The sequence below is a fragment of the Lonchura striata genome, chromosome 4 (genome assembly GCF_046129695.1).
Source record: "Lonchura striata isolate bLonStr1 chromosome 4, bLonStr1.mat, whole genome shotgun sequence".
Classification (NCBI taxonomy): Eukaryota; Metazoa; Chordata; class Aves; order Passeriformes; family Estrildidae; genus Lonchura; species Lonchura striata.
The window spans coordinates 45847227-45869461 of NC_134606.1; the positions used below are offsets into that span (position 1 = coordinate 45847227).

The following is a 22235-nucleotide window of genomic DNA, read 5'->3' on the forward strand; positions in this document are numbered from 1 at the left end:
GCACTGCAGAAAACAACTGGAGGGAACAGTGTTGTTTGGGCTCTTGAGTCAAGAGACTCCTTGGTTAGATATAGGGGGATACCTGCTTTGTTCCATGTCTAAGGCTTGTGTAAGGACAAAGTGACTTTGGCTACATCCTGTATGGAGGGAGACAAGCTGGCCTCAGCCCCCTAGGCTGGGTCTTCAAAGTGATGATGCTCAGCATGGCTGCTGGTGTCCCTCATGCTCTGGACCTCACAGCACTTTCCCACAAGCGCTGATCTCCAGGCTGCTGCCCCACCCTGCAAGTACTACAGAGACCATGGGCTCCCGAAGGCCCCTGTGTGCCCTGGTCACAACTGTGGTTGGATGACTCCAGCATTCCAGAATCTCCCTGATCAAGCAGACCCAAGGTATCCTTCCAGCTAGCTCCTTAGAGAGTCCATATTGCCACAGATCCTCACTGCCTCACTTTGGGATGGGATGAGCAAAAATCTTATCAAATACTTAATTGAGTGTTTACCACTTCCTTGTCTACAGACTACTCTACTCCACTGCACTCCAGAGCTCCACAACTTGCAGTGAAATGTGGAGCTAACTTATTTCCCAATTTAAGCCAATGCCAGTAGAGGCTGGTGTAACCCATCTTTGTTAAGGTTTTTTGGGTAGCTGGGATACTGTGAGCAACTTGAGATAAAAGATCACTTTCCTGTTTTCACTGCTGGGTTCCCTGCCTTGCTTCTTCAAAACAGAAGTTATACTGGCCTGCAAGTGTGATGGGGAAGTGACACAAAGGATACCTGGACATCTGCCCTTGCTTCCTCCGCCCTTGTGTTAGATTATGCAACTTGACATAACTGGGCTGCATCAGCACAAGGTGACTGGAGAGGGATGTGATTAGTGTCTGGTTTAGTTTAATTTTAAACCCAGCACTCTAGTGGCAGAGGCTGGTGACACTGTGCTTTGCCTGCATCTCTGCATGCTGTGAGCAGGCTGCATGGCGCGCAGTGGCTGACGAGACTCTGGCTTCACTGCTCCTCTCACAGCTCAGGTGAGTTGGGAGTCCTGATTATGAGCACCCCTGACTTTTATCTCCTCTCCAAAGCTGCTCCTTCCTTTGCATCCAAAGTTACAACAGAAGGATATCTTACCTTACTGTAGGATATCCCATCAAACACAGAGGTGATTTCAGCTGGAGATGACACATTGGCTACAATTGGGTGGGAAGACAGCAAAGAGTCATCCTTCAGTACAGGAAGCACATCTTCAATTAAAACCTGGTCAAGCTGAGAAAGAGAAGACATTAGAATAGAAACAAGGGACAGGAGTATATGCCTGCTTCTCAAATAAGTAGCTTGAAATTCAACTTCTCTAGGCAATTTGAAATAGAACAAAGTTTCATGCCTCTAAAGAAGGACTTGCAAACCCTTGCTTTACATCTGAGAGGGGAGGGATACAGTTTCTCCATAATGAAGATAAATTGCCTTTTTCAGATCCTGTTTTTCTGTGTGTATCATAACCCAGACACATCCATACCACCCTCCTGTGCCCCCAGCAGGCAAAAAGAGTAGTCTGTGTTACCAATTTCAAAAGTGTGACAATATTTACAAAGCATTACAGTCTCCTCTTGCAAAAGAGGAGCCGGGTAGGAAGGGAAGGAGGTAAGAAGGAGGCAGGGTTCCCCATCCCAAGGCTTATAATATTTTTTTTAAATTTATTTGAATTTTTAAAAAATATTAGGTAGCCAGCAGTTAAAATCTCCTTATTTCCTAATTAATATTGACCAAAAAAAGACTAAAATTCAATTTAGCTTTCCTCTTCTAATATTCACTAGGATAACATTGAAATGTCTTAGATCTTAGATTAACATAGTATCTAGGTAAAAAATGGTCTTTAATATTTTAAACTCAGTAATTAGTAATTAGAATATTTCTTAGTTAGGACCACAGATCTTCTCCCTTAAAGTGTAAAAGTGACCCAGGGAATTATTTTATTCTTAGTCTCTCTGCAGGGAGAGAGGCAGCGAAAGCAGCAAGTAGGCACTGTCTGTTTCTAAAGTCACTAGGTTCAGGAGATAGTAGATTTCAACAGGTTCAATGTATTCAAAACCTACTCTGCTCCCTTCTACTGCCATATGTTGTTCATATCTTAGTACCCAGAACCTCATTACACCTGGACAGCTGGGGAAAATGTGTATGCTTTGGGCCATCACATCTGTTTGGAAGGGGAGGAAAGAAGGAGCAAAAAACCTCCTTTTTTTCAAAGCATAAATATAAAACGTATTTAAAGGCTAACTTCTTTGCAACACCTGTAACGTGTCTGGAGTTGGCACAGTTAGCACTTTGGCTATCCTCTGTCACTACCTATTTTTGCACTGTACAGAACAGAGGTTGTCTGAGTTGGAGCATTTAAAAGGACACTTACAGTGCTGTCAGAAGCTGAATGGGAGTCCACTGTTTTCCTTGATAATAGCCCAAGCTGTGGAGACAGGCCCAGGTTCCCAACCCCTTACCAGATCAGATAACAATCCTAAGTCCCATGAAGAGAGTACAGCCCAAGTAAATAAATACAGAAAAATCTCCATCTTTCAGAGTTAGTCCTTTAAGCAACCCTAAAAAACTGTTAAGGGTCTGTCCCTTAACACATGCTAGGTGTTATTTGCCATAATAACCAAACACTTGACTCACTTGTTAAAAAATAATGACTCCTTCCTGCAGACTGAAGCTTCACAAAGTTTACTTTGACTAGCTTCAGATCATAACATAGGTAGGTGAAAAACTTAGACCAACTTTTTCTTTACGTTGCACCACACTATGGTAGTTTTCTATAAATATACTTTAAGTCTTCATCATCCTTGTCTAAATTTTACTCCCTTCCAAAATGTTCCTCCCAGCCCTGCCAACCCTCCACAAGGCAGAAATAATTACCATTTCCCAATCTGGTTCTGTTGCATTTGCTCCCAGGAACTCAAAATAACTGGCAAATCCTTCATTTAACCACAAGTCATCCCACCAGTCCATGGTTACAATATTTCCAAACCACTACAATTATAAAAATAAAGATGTAGGTTTAGATAAATAGTACATGTACATTTCAGTATCACACATCTGCATATAGAACATTGATTTGCTTACTTTTCTTCCTGCTGCCAGATGAAAATAATCATAATTCTGGGGTTTGAATAGGAATTAAGGCCTTGCCTTGTGTTAAAACATCACTTTTATTATAAAATTACATATTACTCGGCAGATTGCTAATGATTCATGTGCCACTGAAAATATTTTTAGTTTCTTCCTCTTGATTTAATGATTTCTGCTTTTAAGGATATGTTTTCAGACAGCCTCCACAGTTCTTGTTTGCCTGCCCAGAAGAGACATCTGCACGCGTAAATTAGTTTCTCTAAGACATTTTAGACACATTTTCATAAACAAGCTGACAGTCTGGGGCCAAGCATCTAACTTCCTGAGAAAAATTCCAAGGCAGTAGTCATGGTATTTTAAAGCTCTAACAGGGATCTGTTTAAACATGATATTTTGCAACCAGATTTTGAGCACATGTGGAAGATCCTGAGATGAAGTTAATGACAGTATTTTCAAGATTAAAATGTTGTGACTATATATTTGAAACACTGTAAAAGTAACTCATGTCCTAAAATGTACCTGATGAACGAGTTCATGGGCTATCACAGCAGCTACTCTCTGTTTGTTGGATGTGGCTGACTCCTCAGGATCATACAGCAGGTTTGTTTCTCGGTATGTGATCAGTCCCCAGTTCTCCATAGCACCTGTCCCAAAATCTGGAATAGCTATTTTATCTGTATTAAAAGAAAGACAATGATTACCACGGTATCCTTTAAATCAATTAGCTTTTCCTCTCTCTGTGTATTTACAGCCTGTTTTGCTTACCATTTATGATTCTGGCTTACTACTGTGGACTGCAGGCTATGATCTGTGCCCTGGATCTGCTGAGATTAACAGAGGCAGGATCAGTTGCACTTCCTGAGGATCTGTCCTGGGAGTGATGCTATGCAATCTCCCGGGAATGTGCATATCATACATTACTTAATTTTGGCTCCAGAAATAAATGCTATTGTCTGGGGATGTGCTGTAGGCAGTAAACCTCCTGAAACTATTTGTAGAATAATGAGGCATGACATTGTTTGTCACACTGTTGTATTAAAAATATTTATTGACATGTTAACTGAAGTAAATCCCCTCTGCAGTGAACAACATCTGCTTCTATGCCTGGCAATTTGTGGGGGGTCACTCATTTATAGTCAGTAATCAATACAAGTTTAAATGAGAATTGCAAAGTCAACTGAACTGGCATTTTCTTCTGAAAATGACCACAGAGTGGGTTAGCGAAAAAGTACAGATGGATTTAAAACTGAATAGAATGAAAACCCCTCACCCCACTCCAACAGAAGATAGGAATGACTTATTTTAAATTAAATAACCTGATTAAAGAATCAAAGCTGATAGTTTGGCAAGGGCTTCATCAACAGTCAAAAGGAGGATACAAGGAGAAATGTAATGACAGAAGCCATAAATCAATGTGAAATACAATATTTAAATAATCCATTATGCAGAAACACATCTAATTCATCAGGTTTGAACTGGGTAACTTCTAATAATGAGGGAACAACATGGCAAGTCAAGGTTAGTGATCCAACAAATAGACATTCTGGGAAAAAGAGGATAGAATCTACAAAAATATCTATCCTGTGACACTGCTAACCTGGAGATACCAGTCCATCCTATCACACAGACAGACCTTTATCCAGATGCTGCCATGGTAAAGTCAACAGGCTTTCATGACAGTGAAAGTTTGAATATAAAGCACAGGTGAGATATAGTACCTATTATTACTGGGGACCAATGTGGGAAAGAACAACATATTGTACTGGTTTCCCTAATTCAGTTGTCATTGAAATGCAAACATATTTACGGTAAACTCAAGTGTTGTTTTGAAAGGAGGAGGTAAAAGTCTTTTGTTAAAGTAATATAGGTTAGCATGATAGGTACAGGTACAAATAGCCAAAAAAAGGTTTGCACAGCATTATTAATTGTCTTCAAAGTTTTGGGGATTTCCCCCCTCCCCCCCTTTTTGTCTTGACTTGTTTGAACCTAGTATTTTTCCATCCTTTTAAGTTCATGAACTAACTAAATTACCTCTTTGAAGGTCTTAGGAGGGAGAATTTCCAAAACTCTGATTGCACTCCCAGCTTGATTATTATGCATGTTAAACTGTGTGAATCAGATGCAGAGTCCAAATATCCCAAACTAAAGGATGCCCACTACCTTCTCTTTGCTTGTTTTGTAACCATGGGCAAAATTTGAGAGCGTGCCTGCTCTTACTTAGTCCCAGATCTTTATTTAGCACAGCAGTAGAAACTAAAAATTAGATGCTGGACCACATTCATCTTTCTGAGAAGTGGATATACACACATTTTGCACTAAGGTTAAGAAATAATATTACATACTCTCTGGCAGTTTACATCTTCACTTATCTCACTGCTGACTTTTGTCCAGAAGTTCATATGGAAGTAGTACATATTTTCCCTGAAACTTCTGGCTCTGTTTTAACTCATGATGGTCCTTTGCTGATGACACCAAAGCTTGCCTTGATTTTCCACAAGATGCTTTAAAATAAACATGCCAGGACCAGTTCTTCAGTTCAGCAAACTGAACTGTGAGAACTGGTAATAAAACAGTGACTGAGGCCAACTCATCCATCATGACATTTAGAAACATCTTGAACTACATTGGTAGAGTTTAAAAACATTCTGACATAATATCAGCGGTTAGCAACCAAATGCTTTCATGCTGTTTTCCACCAAAGCACAGAGACCTGTAGGAGCAGCATAACCAGTTTTTGCCAACACTAAATTAACAAAATGAAAAATATAAATGTTAATAGTTACCCAATTTTGGAAGAGAGTAGCTCAAATTAAAGTACTCTTCAAAGAAGTCAAATGCAATTTTTGTTACATTTGCTGCATATTCTGCCGTGTGTATTTGCTGCGGCTGGGCATAAACTCTCAGCTGTAAAATACAGAGAGACAATTAGAAAAGTTTTCAATTAAAAGGAATCAGGTGTCTAACATTGAAAAGGCATTTAGCATACATATCAATAACACTGCAGGTTTTCTTTGAGACTGGTCTGAACACTGAATTCTGTTCCCTATCACACTTACTAAACAAAGTTCTTCAAGTGTTGTACATAAGAGAGACCAAGCCAACATGTGCACACTTTCCACTATTTGTCTGAATTGTAAAACTTGCAAGACCCATGTCCAGAAGCTCACAATGGCCAAGCCTTAAACAGGGCCTGGTTGCATACCAGCCTGTACTTCCCCATGGCCTGCTTTTCCCAAGAAGGAAACTTGGACAAGCACAGTCAAAGGGGATCCACTTGTTCTGAGCAGTTCACTGACCTTGACTGATCCCATCAGATCAATCTTCAGGAGCACATCTGTATTGAAGTGGTGTCAGAAGCCCATAGCACCTTATTTTATTCAACTTCTTTGTACCTTTCCTATGCACTATCATCATGATTTCCTCTTGTCCTTGTGTGTTTGAAGATCTCAAACCCACTGAAGACCATGCATTTACTAAATCTGTGACCCTTCCCAGATATGCTGTCCTACGCAGGTTGAGTTTGACCAGGACCTTGGGCCACACACCCACTCAGTCACAGCTTTGGTGCCTTCTGGGCTGCTGCGTCCCAGCAAGTCATAGGCAAAAATCAGTTCTCTCTTTTATGACCAGGCAAGTCTCAGAAAACTGGCATGTTCGGTAGCCCTGGCATGTTTGGTATAATGAGTGACCATTTCTGTTCTCCTCCTGTATATATGAATGCTAAAATTTATGTGTTGAATGTTGACCTTTCTATCCCTGAAGTCTGGTGCCTGGGACCGCTTTGGCTATGGCTGTCAAGCAGTAGGAAACAAGCTCTGGAGGACTAGAATCTTTATGGCACCTATGCCCATGATGAGGAGGCCTGTAACTTGAAAAAACCTTTTGAGAAGTTATCTTCACACTGTGAAGACAAAGTTTGAGTTCAGAATTTAAGGAGCCTTTTGGGGATCTTTCCCTCAATCTGTTTGTCCAAAAGCCTGTTGCAGATATATGTAGCCTGTTCTCTTCCCCGCCCCTGAAAATCTCCAGTGTGAATAAGAGATTTCTATATGGAGTGAAGTTTCTGGTTTTAGGAAAACAGATCTATCTCATTTTTCCAGCTCCATGACTCTTATGAATGGGACACATTCATCTGCTACACTGGTGTGGCTTGTTTACTCCTGTAGTGCTGCCTCACAGCCTGCAGTGGCCCAAGCTGAGCAAAGGAGCTGGTCTATTCCAGGAACTCTTTTGGAGCCTGAAAACACATGGATTTCAATACTATAAATTCTCCTTTTTCCAATGAAAGGGGAGGATGGAAAAGTGTTCAGAAATAAAGCTGGAACAAAAACAAAACAAAACAAAAACAAAACCAAAAAAAGCTTATGAAATTCAATCAGGAATACATTCCAGCCAGGGTATTTCCCCTAGGGTCAGTTTGCAATTACAATCTGCAATTTCCACTTCTGTAAGCTCTTTACCCAATTTAGCAGTCTTTAGTCCCTTAGCTGATCCATATTAATGGTTTCCAAAACCTTCGCCCTGCACTAGAACTGACTTTGGGTTTCATTTGTGTAATCTCCTCTGTGATTTTCCAAACCAGACATTTGGTACCTGACAGGTAATCAGCTCAGGAGCATTGTTTCCAGCTGTAGGCACATTTCCCACCACTCATTTCATTAATGTCTTTGTTAGGGCTTTCAGAGTGAATGGCAGAGTTTTAAAATAATTTACTATGTCATGTGAGTTGTATGCTCCTGCATATGTTTATGAAAGTAATTTATGGATCAAGTGGATACTTTTTTTTTTGAATGAGGAATTTATTGTTAGAAATTTACTTAGCAAACTATGGAATGTTCTTTTGAGTAGCTGGTGAGTCTTTGTTCAGCTGGTCTTTAAAGTTATTGGACAGGAAGCCTTGGAAAGGCTAGAAGAAGAACTTTTATATATATATATGATTAAAAACTCTAAAGACAGTCTAGTTTCCCTGGGGAAACTAGGTAATTTTTAGTGATAGATCTTCCACATGTATTTTATATTGGTAAAACTATGTCTATGTTAAGAGAAAGTTATGATTTTCACCTCACTTAAACCCCAAGTTTTCTAGTGCAGGCAAGTCCTCAGACATTGTTTAGTGAGCAGCATTAATAAAATATGTAATAACATAGGCCTGAATTAGAAGATGTTTCTTCAGGCAACCTCTGTACTGACATGAATACCCCTGCTTCTACGCACACACACTTTAATTACCCTGTTTCAGTGAACCCTCCCTTCTATTTAGAAAAGTTACAACCAGTCCGGAACATTGTGGGCTGTACTGTTTTGTTTGGGGGAAAAAAAATAGTGACCTCAGGGCCATACTCCGGAGCGTGGCATGGACAAGTAGTTAATGTTTAACTTCTGTATGTGGAAAACAGTGTTATACACTTCTTCAGTACATTTTTTCCCTACTGCACTATATTCTGCACAAAAAGCTAGACAAATTCTGATTTTTAAAGGAACTGAATTCTAGAGTATATCTATTGAGACCAAATAGTCAAAGTCCTGTCCCTGATAATGAGTGGACCAGCTATGATGAAGAGCAGTTGGTTAACAAAATTCTGTGACCAGGTGACCTAAAAATGTTCTCCTGTGAATTCCTTAGCCAAACAGCAGAGAACTAAGGATATTACATCTGCATCTCAAACCAGGCTCCATTTGCTTGTCTAAGTGTAATTTAGCTTTAGTTATTTGTTAAGTAATATAAGCATACAGCATGATGCTAGCAAGGGCACAGAGGGAGGCCTCAACCCAGTCCTGTGACAGGAAGTATTTGCTAAGAGCTGCATCAGAACTTTGGAGATTTCTATGATACAGATTTTAACTTCAGCTAACAGATTTCAGTAGGGAAGGAGTTGATGAGCTTTTTTGGGTAAGGAAACTAAGAAAGAGCTAACTTGCTAAGGGAACAGAAGAAATTGGTAGGTTTTTATTCTAGATTCCCTGTCCATTTGTGACATTGAAAACGAGGACACAGCTGCCAACTCATGTGAATGACAAGACCCTGTGTTATATAAGGGGAAAGGAAGGGGAAGAAGCAAGGGCATACAGCCTTGGGGATCACTCTCTGTTATCAGATGAGAAAAAGATCTAAATCAATAAACAAAGAACAGCAGTTTGAGTATCCCAAACTGGGTTAAGGCTAAATGAGGAGTTTCTGTTGAGGAGTGAGTTGTATTTCAGATTTCAGTTTGCAATTCAATGCAATGTCTTGTGATCGCTTTATGCTTGATCAGCTACACCTTCAGGTGAAGGTGCATCAAGATGAAGGAGCTATTTTAATTTAATAGATTCAGATTCAAACCTATTTGTTTCATCAGAGGATCCACCAAATATCCACCTGTTTAGGCAGACACTATCACTTCTATACTTATTTTTACAGAACTCACATTGGGCAGTTGCCTGTTATCACTTGTGGTAAAATAAAGCAAACCAGTACATAATGGCACATAGCACTGTAGTCCTGTCTCAACAGCTGTAATAGTATCAAGTGCAATTTTAACACACAGAAACCTATAAAGTATTTGTATTCATGTCCTGTGATACCCTTGTAACCCCTAACTTGTATGTTATGCCAGTCACTGGGCTTCAAGTCAGGGATGAGTTTGGAAAAAGTGTTCCTTCCTCACCTATGTGCTTATATGGGAGGCACTAACTGGGATCTCACAAAGATGGGAGACAGAAAAGGATTGCAAAACACTGTATGTAGTCAAGGTCAGAGGGACCACTGTGAACACATAGTCTGATAAAGTAGGCTGCATAAATTAAGCTACAGGAAAATAAAAAGTAGGTCCCTGTTTTTATAAAAAGAGATTTGTAAGAAAAAATGCAAATCAAGGCACATCTGTCAACTGAACCACATTCAGGTGCAGAAGGACTTACAGGTTTTCCACTTTTGGATTTTCTCTCTACCCAGGTAAACTGATGCACTGCAAAGCACACCAAGTAAGTGCTCATGGGAACTGATTTCTCAAAAGTTGTTCGATTCCAGCCATCACCGAGCTGTACGGTTTTCTGCAGAAATGCAAAAATAATCAAAGTAATTTTTGAAATTGCAAACACATGCATAAGAGTACAATATTTGTATGAAGACTGCAACTCCATAGGAGCAACAAATCACCTTACCAGGTCCACCTCTTCTGGCATTTCATTGCTGAAGGCATAAGAACAGACAAGGTATTTTTCTTCTGCAATATATGAAATGGTACTTGGCTTTTTTGGCACTAAAGAGGTTTACCTTGCTCTAATTTTCATCAGGGATTTGAAATTATTCACATGAACAGAAATTTTGCCAACAGGAGTTTTCTGGTGTATGCTGTGTTTTGCTCTTGCAATAGTTGCATAAAATAACATCACTTTATAGATAGAGAAGGGAAGAGACTGAATTCCCCCCTCTCTTAAGTACATGCATCATGTATTTAAGACATTATGCAGGGATAAAACCTGGGATATAGACCAGTCTAATGAATCTATCCTAAACTAATTCAAATACAAATGGATGGTGGGTTAGGTTATTAGGTGGGTTGCCTAAATATACATAAAATTTAGTGCTGATCATAATTTTTATTTTCCAAATCAATTAAAAAAAATCCTGATTTTTCCCAGATGCTTTTTTCTCTCAGTTTGTTGCCAATACTAAATAGGAAGGAGTAGATACCGATCTCTTCTTTCCCATGACCAGTGACAGAACGCAAGGAAATGGCATAAAGTTGAGTCAGGGGAGGTTTAGGTTTGATTTTAGGAAAAAGTTTTTCACCCAGAGAGTGAAAACTGGAACAGGGTCCCCAGGAAAGTTGTCACAACACCAAACCTGACAAAGTTCCAGAAGCATTTGGACAATGCTCTCAGGGACATGGTGTGACTCTTGGGGTGTCCTGCACAGGGCCAGGAGTTGGACTTGATGATCTTGATGGGTCCCTTAAAACTCAGCTTATTCTATGATTCTATTCTAAACATATAGTTCTTCTATACTTTTTCTGCTATAGTCTGAACATTTTTGTACTTAGACTGGATGACTAACTTAAATAGAACCAAAGCCAAAAGCATATAAAAGACATTAGCCTTCTAGAGATACAGTGGTTCATGAGATTTGTTTGTTATAAACACGATATAAATAAAGCACAGACAGTTAATGTTACAGGTATTATGATTCCATGAGAAAAAACACCTATTCACAGACATTCACAACCCCTTTTCAAAAAGGTATTCACAATCTAAATTTCCATTATTTTACCAATTTTGAGTATATTTTGATATCTTTGGTTATTTCAACAAAGTCAGGACTTAAGTGGAAAAAAATTTGAAGAAACTCTAGTGAAAAATATAAATGAAATGTATAAGATTCTGATTTTGCTGATCTGATTTTGCTATGGTGATTATAAAGCTCTACACCACCCAAATTACAGGACACGTAACATACAATGTGCCTTGCCTTTACAACTCTTACATTTCCATCTGTGGAAAAGATCTTTCCCAAAGTTCTTCCACTACTAAGACCAGAGCTACTGACCTTGACCAGATGAAGAAGTTCCCTGCTATAATCCCTTAGTCAAACCTCAATATGAATTCAGCATAATCTACATTTTCTTACTGGTATTTATTTTTTAACAAATCAATTAAGAAGCAGTAGTTAGCCCTTTGCAAGCTTATTATTGTAGGTCCATAACAGAGGCAAAGTGCATATGTCAAGGCGTAAAGTAAATCTCAAAACACCATAAATCTTGATAACATATGGTGTTATCCCCTTTCTTGCTTGTATTCTCACTTATCTGAGGTCTGTGAGGAATGGTACAGCAATCTCCTTTCATGTGTTGTCCCCTGAAGTGCCTGGTGGTCTTCTACATATCATAGAAATATTTTTAATAACAATGGGTCAGAACTTTGAATGTGCAAAAGGTATGGAAACATCTGTATCAGCCTGGTAATAGATATCTCAGCTGCATTGCTAGGAGAATAAGTTTGAGGGACTCTAAATAAAAGCAGACCTTTGTTTTCTGGGTGGGGGAGTGATTGGAAAAATGCAAATGCCAACAGCCTGGAGGCTGGAAGCTCATTTTTCTTTCTTTTTTTTTTTTCTTTTTAAACTTGGCCCTTTATCTCCCACTTTAGAACTTATTAGTAGAAATTATACAATAGACTACACATTCAGTTGAACTATTCAGTAGAAACTCTCTAATCTGAAAACTATTCAGCCTTCTTCCAGAAGGCCCAGAGGTAGATAATTGATGCCATTGAATTTCATGCAAAATATGAAATTTGACAGTAGGTCTAGAAATGGATTATTTAGGAAATTATAGACATGGTGGAATGACAAATATCCACACCCATGAGTTGACAGATGCAGTTTCAGATCCTCCATTATTAAAAAGAATAATCCTAGTCTTTCTGGCTAGCAGGATTCTTTGCCATTATATGGTGATCAGCAGACCCTTGTTCTGGACCATTATGCAGTTTTAGTGATTATTTTAGACTTTCCATCTGGGAAGCAGCTGTCTTTCAGAGTATTTGCTCTCTGAGCCTACACAGTTTGAGTGAAGAACCTGCCAATATCTATTTATAGTCAGCAGGGGATGCTCACCTAGAATATCAGAACAGAGGGTTCTGATAACAGCAGAAGAGGCGTTTCATTTCTGCTTTGGATTTGACTCTGCTGCCATGTTGTGCGCTGGTGAACCACTTCAAGTCCTAACCAGCCAACCAGTTCTGTTCATGGAATGTTTATTAAGTGTGAGTTTTCCAGTGCCTGAGCATTAGAGTCTGTGACCATGACAGAACCTGGTGACCCACATTACATCTCAGTGGCTCTACAGAGCTGCTCCACTTAGGCAGCAGTTGGGAAATACAGACCTGTACTGGCATGTTTGAAAGCGCTTGGTACGTATCTTGATGGATGATGGATATGGTGTAAGTTGCCTTCTTGTTTGGCTCATCAAAGCAGGGAAATGATTTCCGCGCATCTGTTGGCTCATGATCAGTGGCTGCAATGCTCCTGAAACAAACAACACATTGGCAAGGCTTCATTATATGGTTTTGAAATCTTGTCCACAATTTCTAGGCTTTTCTTTTTTTTTTTTTTAACGATTTCACAAACTAAATTCAACTACAAATATTTGTGCATATTTATCCATTCATAAAAGCAAGTGACATCAGAAATGCATGAGCTGACATGGTCAATCTGTCATCAACATCTTCTAGGTTTCAGAGCAAAAGCTAATGCAAATTGCTTATCATCAAATATTTTTAGAAGACAGGCAATAAGAGAGGCATGACCTCTCATGCATAGTGAAAACTTTGCTCTCCCTCCAGCTGAGCTTTCCCATTGATTTATGCACCTAAAATAAAGAACTGATGATATCACCTAAAAGGAATAAGTCACTCCAAGACTTGTTTACTCACTACAGCATATCTTGGGATTAGGGTCTTGAACGTCTCCTGAAGCGACTCCTTAAAACTGCAAATGCCAATAAATCTCATCCTGCTTATGTGTTTCTTTTTCTGCATTTATCACATATACTTTTCTCCTGGTGCTCTTATGCTGCCCTGACTCCATTAATGAAACTGCTGGAGAAAGCATGGAAAGTTCAGGTGAACATCCTAGTACATAACCTGATGCTATGCAAGCTGTGTTGGGGGGGTCAGAAAGTCATCTCAGTTATGCACAACCAGCTGGAGGAGCAAGATGATAGGGGTCATGTAAAAACATAAGGTGAAGATTGTGAGTGTTCATATTGAGCTTGCTTCTCTCAGTAACATTGGGCTCCTACATTAATGACCCACACCAGTGGCAGAGCATATTCTCCAGTGATTGATGGTGAAAGGGATCACAGATGCTCCTTCAATTAATCTGGAATGTGGAGTATTTTCTGACAGCACTTCTACAGCTGCTCCAACTATATTAAGGTAGTTTTTCTTTCCAAAAAGTAATTAGAAGTGTACATCATAAATTACAGATCTGCAGCAATCCTACAAGCTCCCCTGACAATCAATTTTTCAATGTTTCTGTTGCCCTTGGCATTTCCCTGTTAAATACTAAACTGGTCATTAGGAACTTGTAGCAGCAAGGGTCATTTACAAGCCTGACAGAGGTAATATGTCTGGGCTCTCTCCATTCATGTTCCTTGGAATAGTAGCTCAAAGGATCATGGGCAGAAAGCATAATGAACATTCACTTTAACATCATTTCAGACTCAATAGAGTTTCTTTTGCTTGGTGCATTCTTTGCTGTCACTCTCTATTTTTCATAGGATTTGAGAGCTATTTCACAATTAAGTAAACTCCAAGCCTCCAGGGCAATGCTTCACAGCTATTGGATAAAAACTTGGCCATATATTTTGACACATTTATGTCTTGTTCCTACAGACTGATAACATTGTGATACATCTGTTGATTTATAAGGTGATAATCCATCTATCCTCATATGTTTGCAGAGGCAGACAGACTTTATGAGTGAAAAACTTCAGCACCACCCTTCCTATAGGCTAGATGATGAGAACTCCAGACTATGGCATGCATAGGAGTGGCAACAGAAACATGAAATGTCATAATTCACTTTCAAATGACATAATGTAGTTTTTAGATAAGATTTTCTTCACTGCTTGGTGGCTTCTGCTCTTGATGTCCAGACCTTTAAATATGAACTAGAGCTGACAGTTGTAAACATCATAGTAATAAGAAGTGAAGATCTGGCTGAGACTGCACCCAGCTGTTCTCAAAATAAAACAGTGATGCATTTAGAACCATGATGAGTTTTCCTTTTTTTCCCCTCCCCTGAAGTACAAGTTGTTCATGTCAAATGACTTCCTTCCTCCCTGAACTAATTAAAGTATTTTTCTCCTAGTCTTCCTTAAAATTCCAGCTTCTTCTGAGAAAACTTTCTCCTTCAGGAAGAAAATCAGAACTGTTACTTTTGTACACAGAAGAAAATTCTTCCCTTGTCTATTCAATAAAATTCTAAATATATCTCCATAAGACATGTGCCAGCCTCTTGTTCTCTTACGGACAACAGAAGGAATTCCTAAAAAAGGAAAGCCATACCTTGTCACTAATAGAAATGCAAAATCAAAGCCAGATGCTGTGACATGTTTGCATTATTTTTAATATTAAGGAAAAAATACAAGGGGGCTTTAGCACATTCCTTGAGAGAAACTAATGCCCTGAATAACCCAGTACACCACCCAAGGACTCCTTTTTGCTCCTCTCCATAAGATCTGAAAACAATACAAGTGTAATGTAGTTATGCTCACTGAATCATGCAAAGTAGGGAAGGATTGCTATTCCTTTTTCATCAATGGGGAAATGAAATGTGCAGACAGAGGAACAGTTTTACCTAAGGATTTAAGTGCTTATGGCTAAATTTGGGAACCCACAGAAGCCTCTAGGTAGGCCTGTGTCCAAAATCTACATTTCCAGTTTCTGCTTTCCTGCTCCCTACCTGCATGTGCACATCAATTTAAATAGTCATGATTCCAAGGTATCTCACAATCTGCTTCAGGGCATGTCCAAAAGGACCTTTTTCCTGATGGGGATTGTGTGATCTGCCTGAACAGGATCCCCAAATGAGGTGCTCTTCTCCCTAAGCCTCTCAGGGATCCCAGACTTAGAGGTGTGCTCAGCACATCTCTACCTGTTTTCCACAAATTGTGCTGGGAGGTTTGAAATTTTCCAAGGGTGGTGTGTACCTCCGGCAAAGGCAAAATAAAAATGCTAATTCCAGTCAGCATTGTTTTTAAATAGAAATCTGGGGGAAAATGCATTTTTAATAAGTAATAAAACCCTTCCCTCACTGTCCTTCCTCACCCCATCCTATCTGCATAGCAACGACTTGGCTGTTGGTTGCTTTACTCTCAAAGCATTACTTACCTCTATCATGTACATCACCTCTGCCACCCTCACAAGCAATCTGTCCAAACTCAATCACATATTTCAGAATTTACCATTCACTCCTTCTGATTAAAACCCTTCTCAAGCCTAACACACTCAAACCCACAAGCTCCTTTCTGCACTGAGAGTTTTCAGACTGCTGGCTAGGATCATCCTTGCAATTGTAGTTTCCAGCATCCAATTCAAGAAGTAGGAACACTGAAAGTGAGCTCACTCTTTCTTCAGTTTTAGAGTTCTCCTTTCTTCCTGGTATCAGATGCTTGGCCCTTGTCTACCTATACTGTCTGGATCTGAGGGACAGGCACTCACCTCTCCTGCTCTGCAACTCAGAAGACCTGTGTTCTGGTCCTGCTGTTCTGGGGTTGTGACAGACCTGGGGCTATAAATTTAACACCTAAATAGCCTTCACCAGTGAAAAGTAACACACCTCAACTTAGAAGGATGCTAGGAGGTTGTACTTTAAAAGTGCTGTGGAGATGTCAGATGCTCAAAGTATGAAACCAAAGCTGCTCAAAGTATAAAACCAAAGCACCTTTTAAGTCAGAGTAATGCTGAGGTCATAGATGGAGGAAAACATGATGAAAAGAGCTGCCTGGTGTTCAAGTTGTTCCCTGCATGACTTCTCCACAGGAAAAATCAATGCTTGCTTAATCCTCTACCTCTTGGATCTACTGCCTCTGCTGGTGCCTGTCACTGCTGCTACTCCTGTCAGTGGCTGAATGGAGCTGATGAGATTCTCACTCATGACACCATTGTCCCAGGAGGGCAAAGAAACACCATGAAAACACATCAGTGTTTGTCTCCATGTTCCTGCTACAGGGACTTGTAAAAGTCTAGCCAAGTTTATTTTCCAGCTGTAGAGGCTGGAATAAATCACTTCAGAAATGTAAATATCAGAAAATAAGTGAGTGTCTTCTCCACACAATAACTGTGAAGAGAAGCATTTGAGCAGTGGGGAATGTCTTTTTCAAGTTTCCACTGTGAAGCAGTACAAACCTGGTAAGTGGAATGGATTAGCTGAACTGGTAGAGGCTTCATAATATTTCAATAACTGTTGATATATTAATAAGGATGAGATGGAGCACAAAAAAAAAAAAAAAAAAAAAGAAAGGAGTAAAAGATGACACTAATTGTTTAGAGTTTCTTACATATAATTTAAACCAGCTGCAAGAGAGACAGGGAAGTTCTGGTTTGAATATTCCTCAGGCTTACAACATCAAGGAGGTATACTATCAGGAAAACTATCAGATGAACAATTTACACCAAAACTATTACCTTGAGGATAAGAGGAGAGAGTGATGATAATTGTATGCTATTTATTGTTCTACAGAGGTACAAACAGGCCTTGATCCCTCCAGCTCCTTGAGGGAGCCACTCAGTTCAAAGGTAAGCTCAGACCAGTAGAGTTTGAAAAGATTTTTCAGAATAATAATAACAAACCCATCATCTCTCCAGCCTACATTCACTAGTCAGAAGCCAAAGGGCTTTGAATACAGCATCTTCCTTAGGGGAATGAGAAAACTAAAGAACAGCCCAGAAATGTCAATAAGTTGGTGAGAGACAAGACTGGAAAGCTGAAACAGGAATAGAGCAGGCCTGAGCAAGTGAAAATAGAGAAGAAAGCTTAATAAATAAAACTGCTTTACTTGATCTGTCCATTCTCAGTATAGGTGGTCCTATAAAACCCAACGAGCGAACCATTCAGCCAGCCTTGAAACTTCAGAGTGAGCACATAGGGATCACTTCCATCAGTGACAGGGAGCTCTGCTGCTGCTTTCAGCACAATGTATTCTTGTGGCTTGTACTCAAAGCAGTCATTCACAGCAATCTGCTGTCCTGAAGATTTCTGGAGCGTGGGTATTTCTGTAACCTTGGTGTCTCGCAGGTGAAGCCACAGGGAGCTAGTTGGTTTTTCCAAAGCAATAGATATACTGACTGTTCCACTGTAAGTGTCTTGCTCCATTTCAGGCTTGATTTCCAGATCATAGTGGATAGGTTTGACATAACTGGGCAGCCTAAAATCCCTCCAGTCTCCAGTGTCATCATTCTTGGGAGGACAGGGACCCAAATCCACTGTGGGAGGAGGCTGTTCCGTTGTTGTCGTCTGATCTGTTGTTGGTTGCTCTGTTGCCTCTGGAGCTTTAGGTCTGCTCAATCCCACACCGAGCCCCACAGCAAGTCCTACAACAACCACGACTCCACAGATGATAGCCACATGCTTTGTCTTCATGCAGTACCTCTTGGACTTCTCATCCTCAAAATCCATGCCCTCCATCTCTGCTCCTAGATCTGTTCTCAGAGCAAAACATTAACCACAAAAAAAGCTTATTAGTCACTTCAGCACTTGCATTCAGTAAACTCAGCAGTCTTGGTTTGTGTTTTAATTGTGTAGCTATAGCTGTTCTCTGCCTGTCTCCCACATATCGCTTTCCACGAGACAATTAATTAAAGACAACATGAATTTGGAGGAGACATGAATGATCAAAGTGCAGCTGGGCCGGGAAACGGAGGGAACTGACACAGAAGAACATTGTTTCTGCCGTGTTCCCTTATAAGCAGTGCAACCCCACCCCCCAGCCCCTCCTGTTCTGGCCCGAGTTAAATATAAAACAGCGCTATGTTAATCAGCAGTCAGGAGATGATGAGATGCCAAAGCTCTGTCAGCAGCTTTCAGAAGGAGTTTGCAGATGGAGGTGTAACTGCTCCAAAACCTCAACCTTCACCACGACCTCTTCCTTTTTTTCCTCTGCTGTGTCTTGTTTAGGTTTTTGAGGTTTGGGCTGCTTTTTTTTCCTTCCGCTTACTAACAAAGATTTCCTTGAATTTCCACCCTATAGTTTGTGAAATGACATCTCAAAACTTGCAAAAATCACATATATCTTTCAGCTGTTTCCCCTCTTTTCTGGGCTCATTTACCTTTGCCGAGTAACTTAAGGCAGTCACAGACAGATGAATGCACAGTGGAACAATAAATTTTGATCACTGCTTCAAACTTTAAAAGTTGTCTAATTCCTCTCCCCCTCACAGGGCCAGTTTTCCAGGAGATTGACCATAACCATGCATGCAAGCGGGTAGCCTGAGACAGCATTGCTTTGTCAGTCAGCACAATTATAGTGCTGCTTGTGAACCCTTGCTGTGAGGGACACTTCTAAGTATGATTTATGCACTAAATATCTAATTTACCATTTATTGCTTGTCATCACAATGTGGCACTTCATTGAAGCAAATTAATTGAATAAAGCCTGATTTCTGCTTGAGGGAACTTATTGTAAGTAAGGCCTTGCTAAGCCTGCAAGCAAGATGTTGCTAATGCAGTATGAAACTGAGCACAGTGGTAGTCTTGACCTTCTTTGAAACTGGACAAAAGGAAAATAGTGTAGAATAAAATGTCAGTCCCTGCATCTCTTAACCCTATTTCTCCACTTATGTAGTCCACTTGAGAAGACTTTTTCCCTTTTTTTTTTTTTTTTTTTCAGATGGATGAAGTTTCACCTGAATGGATTGACTTAGGTTTTAGAATCAGTTGACACATGCTTCAAGTGAGATGTACTAAATTGGGGAATTTCTCCCAGTATGTTTAGAAATTGATCTGTTCATAAGCCACACCCACACTTCTAAATACTATCAGTCACCCCAGGGAACTTTAGCCACCCACTTTGCATCAGCACACTGCTATTTATCTATCATTTTGTTTTAATGCCAAGGGTTTCCTACAGGAACAGAAATAAAATTGTTTGAGGTTTGTTGTTTGTTGTTGTTGTTGTTGTTGTTTTTGCAGATTATCACATTAACCCTTACTCATTTTCAAAAGTGAGAGACTGATGCAAAAAAAAAAAAGTGAAGCAGAAAGCTAAAATGTGTTTCACATTATGCCTGTTTTTATTGTTTCCCATTTCTTTGCTGTGATCAAAACTAGATATGACATGGGAAACCAATGCCCTTTAATGGATTGAGTAAGAATTCAACATTTAGCAACAGGGCCAGCACTGAAAATCATAGTCTTAACATTTAAAACCATTTCATCTTTTCTTTTGTTCTGATTGGGCAGGACAAAGAAAAAGACTTACAACAGATTTTAAAGAAGACATCTTTAGCCAGAGCAGGCCATATCTGATAAGAAAACAAATTGTCTTAATTTCAGACATGGCTTTTACATCACTCCCATTTTTATTTTCCTAAGCTACAAGCTTTTCTGTTACATTTTTAACCTGAAGATGAAAAATGCCATTTGAACTTACAGACTGCAGAGCAAGTTATTTACTGTAGTTCTGAAGACACTTGAAGATTTCTTCACCGGTAACAATTGCCTCTTTCAGGAAGAGCGAGAAAACAAAGGTGGATGAGCTAGTCCTAAGCAGCAAATATATATGTATTTCTTATCCTAAGCCTTGAAAACAATACTATTAGTAAAGTCCACTATATGCTGTCAGTCAAGAGCAGTAGGGTAGTTATATACAAGTTGTAGCACTGATCTTCTTGTTGTAATAACTGAGATTCCAACCTAGCTGCAGCCAAAACTGGATATATTTCTGGTATGTGTGGCTGTGAGCAGGTTTACTCCTCCCACATCCAAAACGTGCTTTGTTACTGACACTCCTGCAGCCATCCAGCAGTTCCCTGCTGCCAGTGACCCAATGTCCATGTCCAAGGATAAACAGGGACCAAAGCATTAATTCCTCTCCACAGGAGCAATGCAGGAGGGCAGAGCTCCCAAAAGCAGAGCCTGCATTCCCCCTGTTTGGCTATTTCCAAGCAGAAGTGGGCAGGGAGCAGGATCTGCCCCCAACAGAGGAGAACACAGTGGCCTTCACTAACAAAGTATAGATACTCTGTTTGCCCTCTCCCCACTCACATGAGATGGTGGTTCTGAAAAGTCAAAGAAAGCTTCCCCCAAATTGCTCCAACACAAACTACAAGCAGGACTGCAGGCAAGTGTTGGCCAGGCTTGGATTGCTTTGATTGCTTTACTTTAACTTCTGGAAATGGGATTTAAGCAGTCTTTAAAGTAGTCACCTGGGCAATGCTCACACCTGTTATAATTTGTTTGGTGTTGATTTTTTTATCCAATCAATTTCACTTTAAGCTAGGATTTAGTTCCCAGTTTGCACCCGAATTACCACAACTAGCTTAAAATGCACCCTGCTCTGCCCTGACATTGCTGATGTGAACATGTAGATGCTTGTAGGAACAATACCCAGATAACTTTTCAGAGAACCCCCAGGAATGTAATGAATGCTAATTTTTATCCACAAATTGTCAGCCATTCATTTCCAATGCAATTTCCAATTTAAGTATGGAAAGTGGAATAAAATTTCTGCAAGTGACAGCCAGAATCAACACTAGGAAAGGCCTGCTCCTGGCCTGCAGGGAGATGTCAGATACCCCAAGGATATCCTTAATTGAAGCTGACAATGAGAAAAGAGCTGCTCTGGAAAGTATCGAGGACATGAAAATGAAATATATTAAAAAAAAAAAAATAAAAAGGCAAAACTCCACTGCAACTTGCAACAAATGAAACTCCTCTGAGCCAAGTCATCCTTGGAATAACATGAAAGACTTTCTGGGCCAATGCCAAGGAGCTCTTTGTCTCCCTGCGTCCAGGGACTTAAAGGCATCATGAGGGCAGCAGAGTCTAAGGACCTCTGATTCCCTTCTGCTCTCTGAGGTGCCCTTACTGAAAGGTTTTGGAATAATAAATGGATCCTTTCTGCCTCCAGCAGGAGGAATTTGTCTCTCTTTATGCTAAAATAACACTCCTTCAATTTTTCATTGCAAAATCAGAAGACATGAAGCAATCTGCTGTCTGACTGCTTTCTGGCACAGCTGCACTTGTAGATTTCTCCCCTGTGGCCCCCGACCAAAAAAAAACTTTAGGACATTAATTTGAGAAATATGAAACTGGCTAGAGTGTTGTTCCACCAGGTCAGAAACAAATATTGTCAGAAATTATTCCCTTGTCCAGTGTTTACCTGTATCTGTAATGACTGATTTAGTCTCTATCTTTTGGCTTTGAATCCTCTAGCAATCATTAAGCCCCTGGAGTTCACAAGTCTTAGTAATTACTGGCTTGCAGTGATACTTGTTCCACTCACAATTTTTTCTATGACAGTTTTTAACTCCAAAACAAGTTCTTTTGGTTTTCTGTTGTTTCAAACTACAAATGTTTGGAATTGACTTGAGAAAGTCAGGATTTATTTAGCCATAATTGTTTTCCCGTTC

The 22235-nt window shown here is 39.9% G+C and overlaps 1 protein-coding gene across 1 annotated transcript in view; it reads right to left on the reverse strand.

The window, feature by feature from the left end:
• The window catches only part of ENPEP (glutamyl aminopeptidase), a 33493-nt gene extending 14968 nt beyond the window's left edge, over window positions 1-18525 (reverse strand). The window contains exons 1-7 of the mRNA XM_021525523.2: window positions 17663-18525; window positions 12984-13125; window positions 10020-10151; window positions 5903-6023; window positions 3639-3793; window positions 2907-3020; window positions 1131-1265 (exon numbers count right to left, since the gene is read on the reverse strand). Of these exons, the coding sequence (XP_021381198.2) occupies window positions 1131-1265; window positions 2907-3020; window positions 3639-3793; window positions 5903-6023; window positions 10020-10151; window positions 12984-13125; window positions 17663-18291 (1428 nt within the window). The 5' untranslated portion in view covers window positions 18292-18525. The remainder of the gene's footprint in view (window positions 1-1130; window positions 1266-2906; window positions 3021-3638; window positions 3794-5902; window positions 6024-10019; window positions 10152-12983; window positions 13126-17662) is intronic.
• Window positions 18526-22235: the final 3710 nt, after the last annotated feature.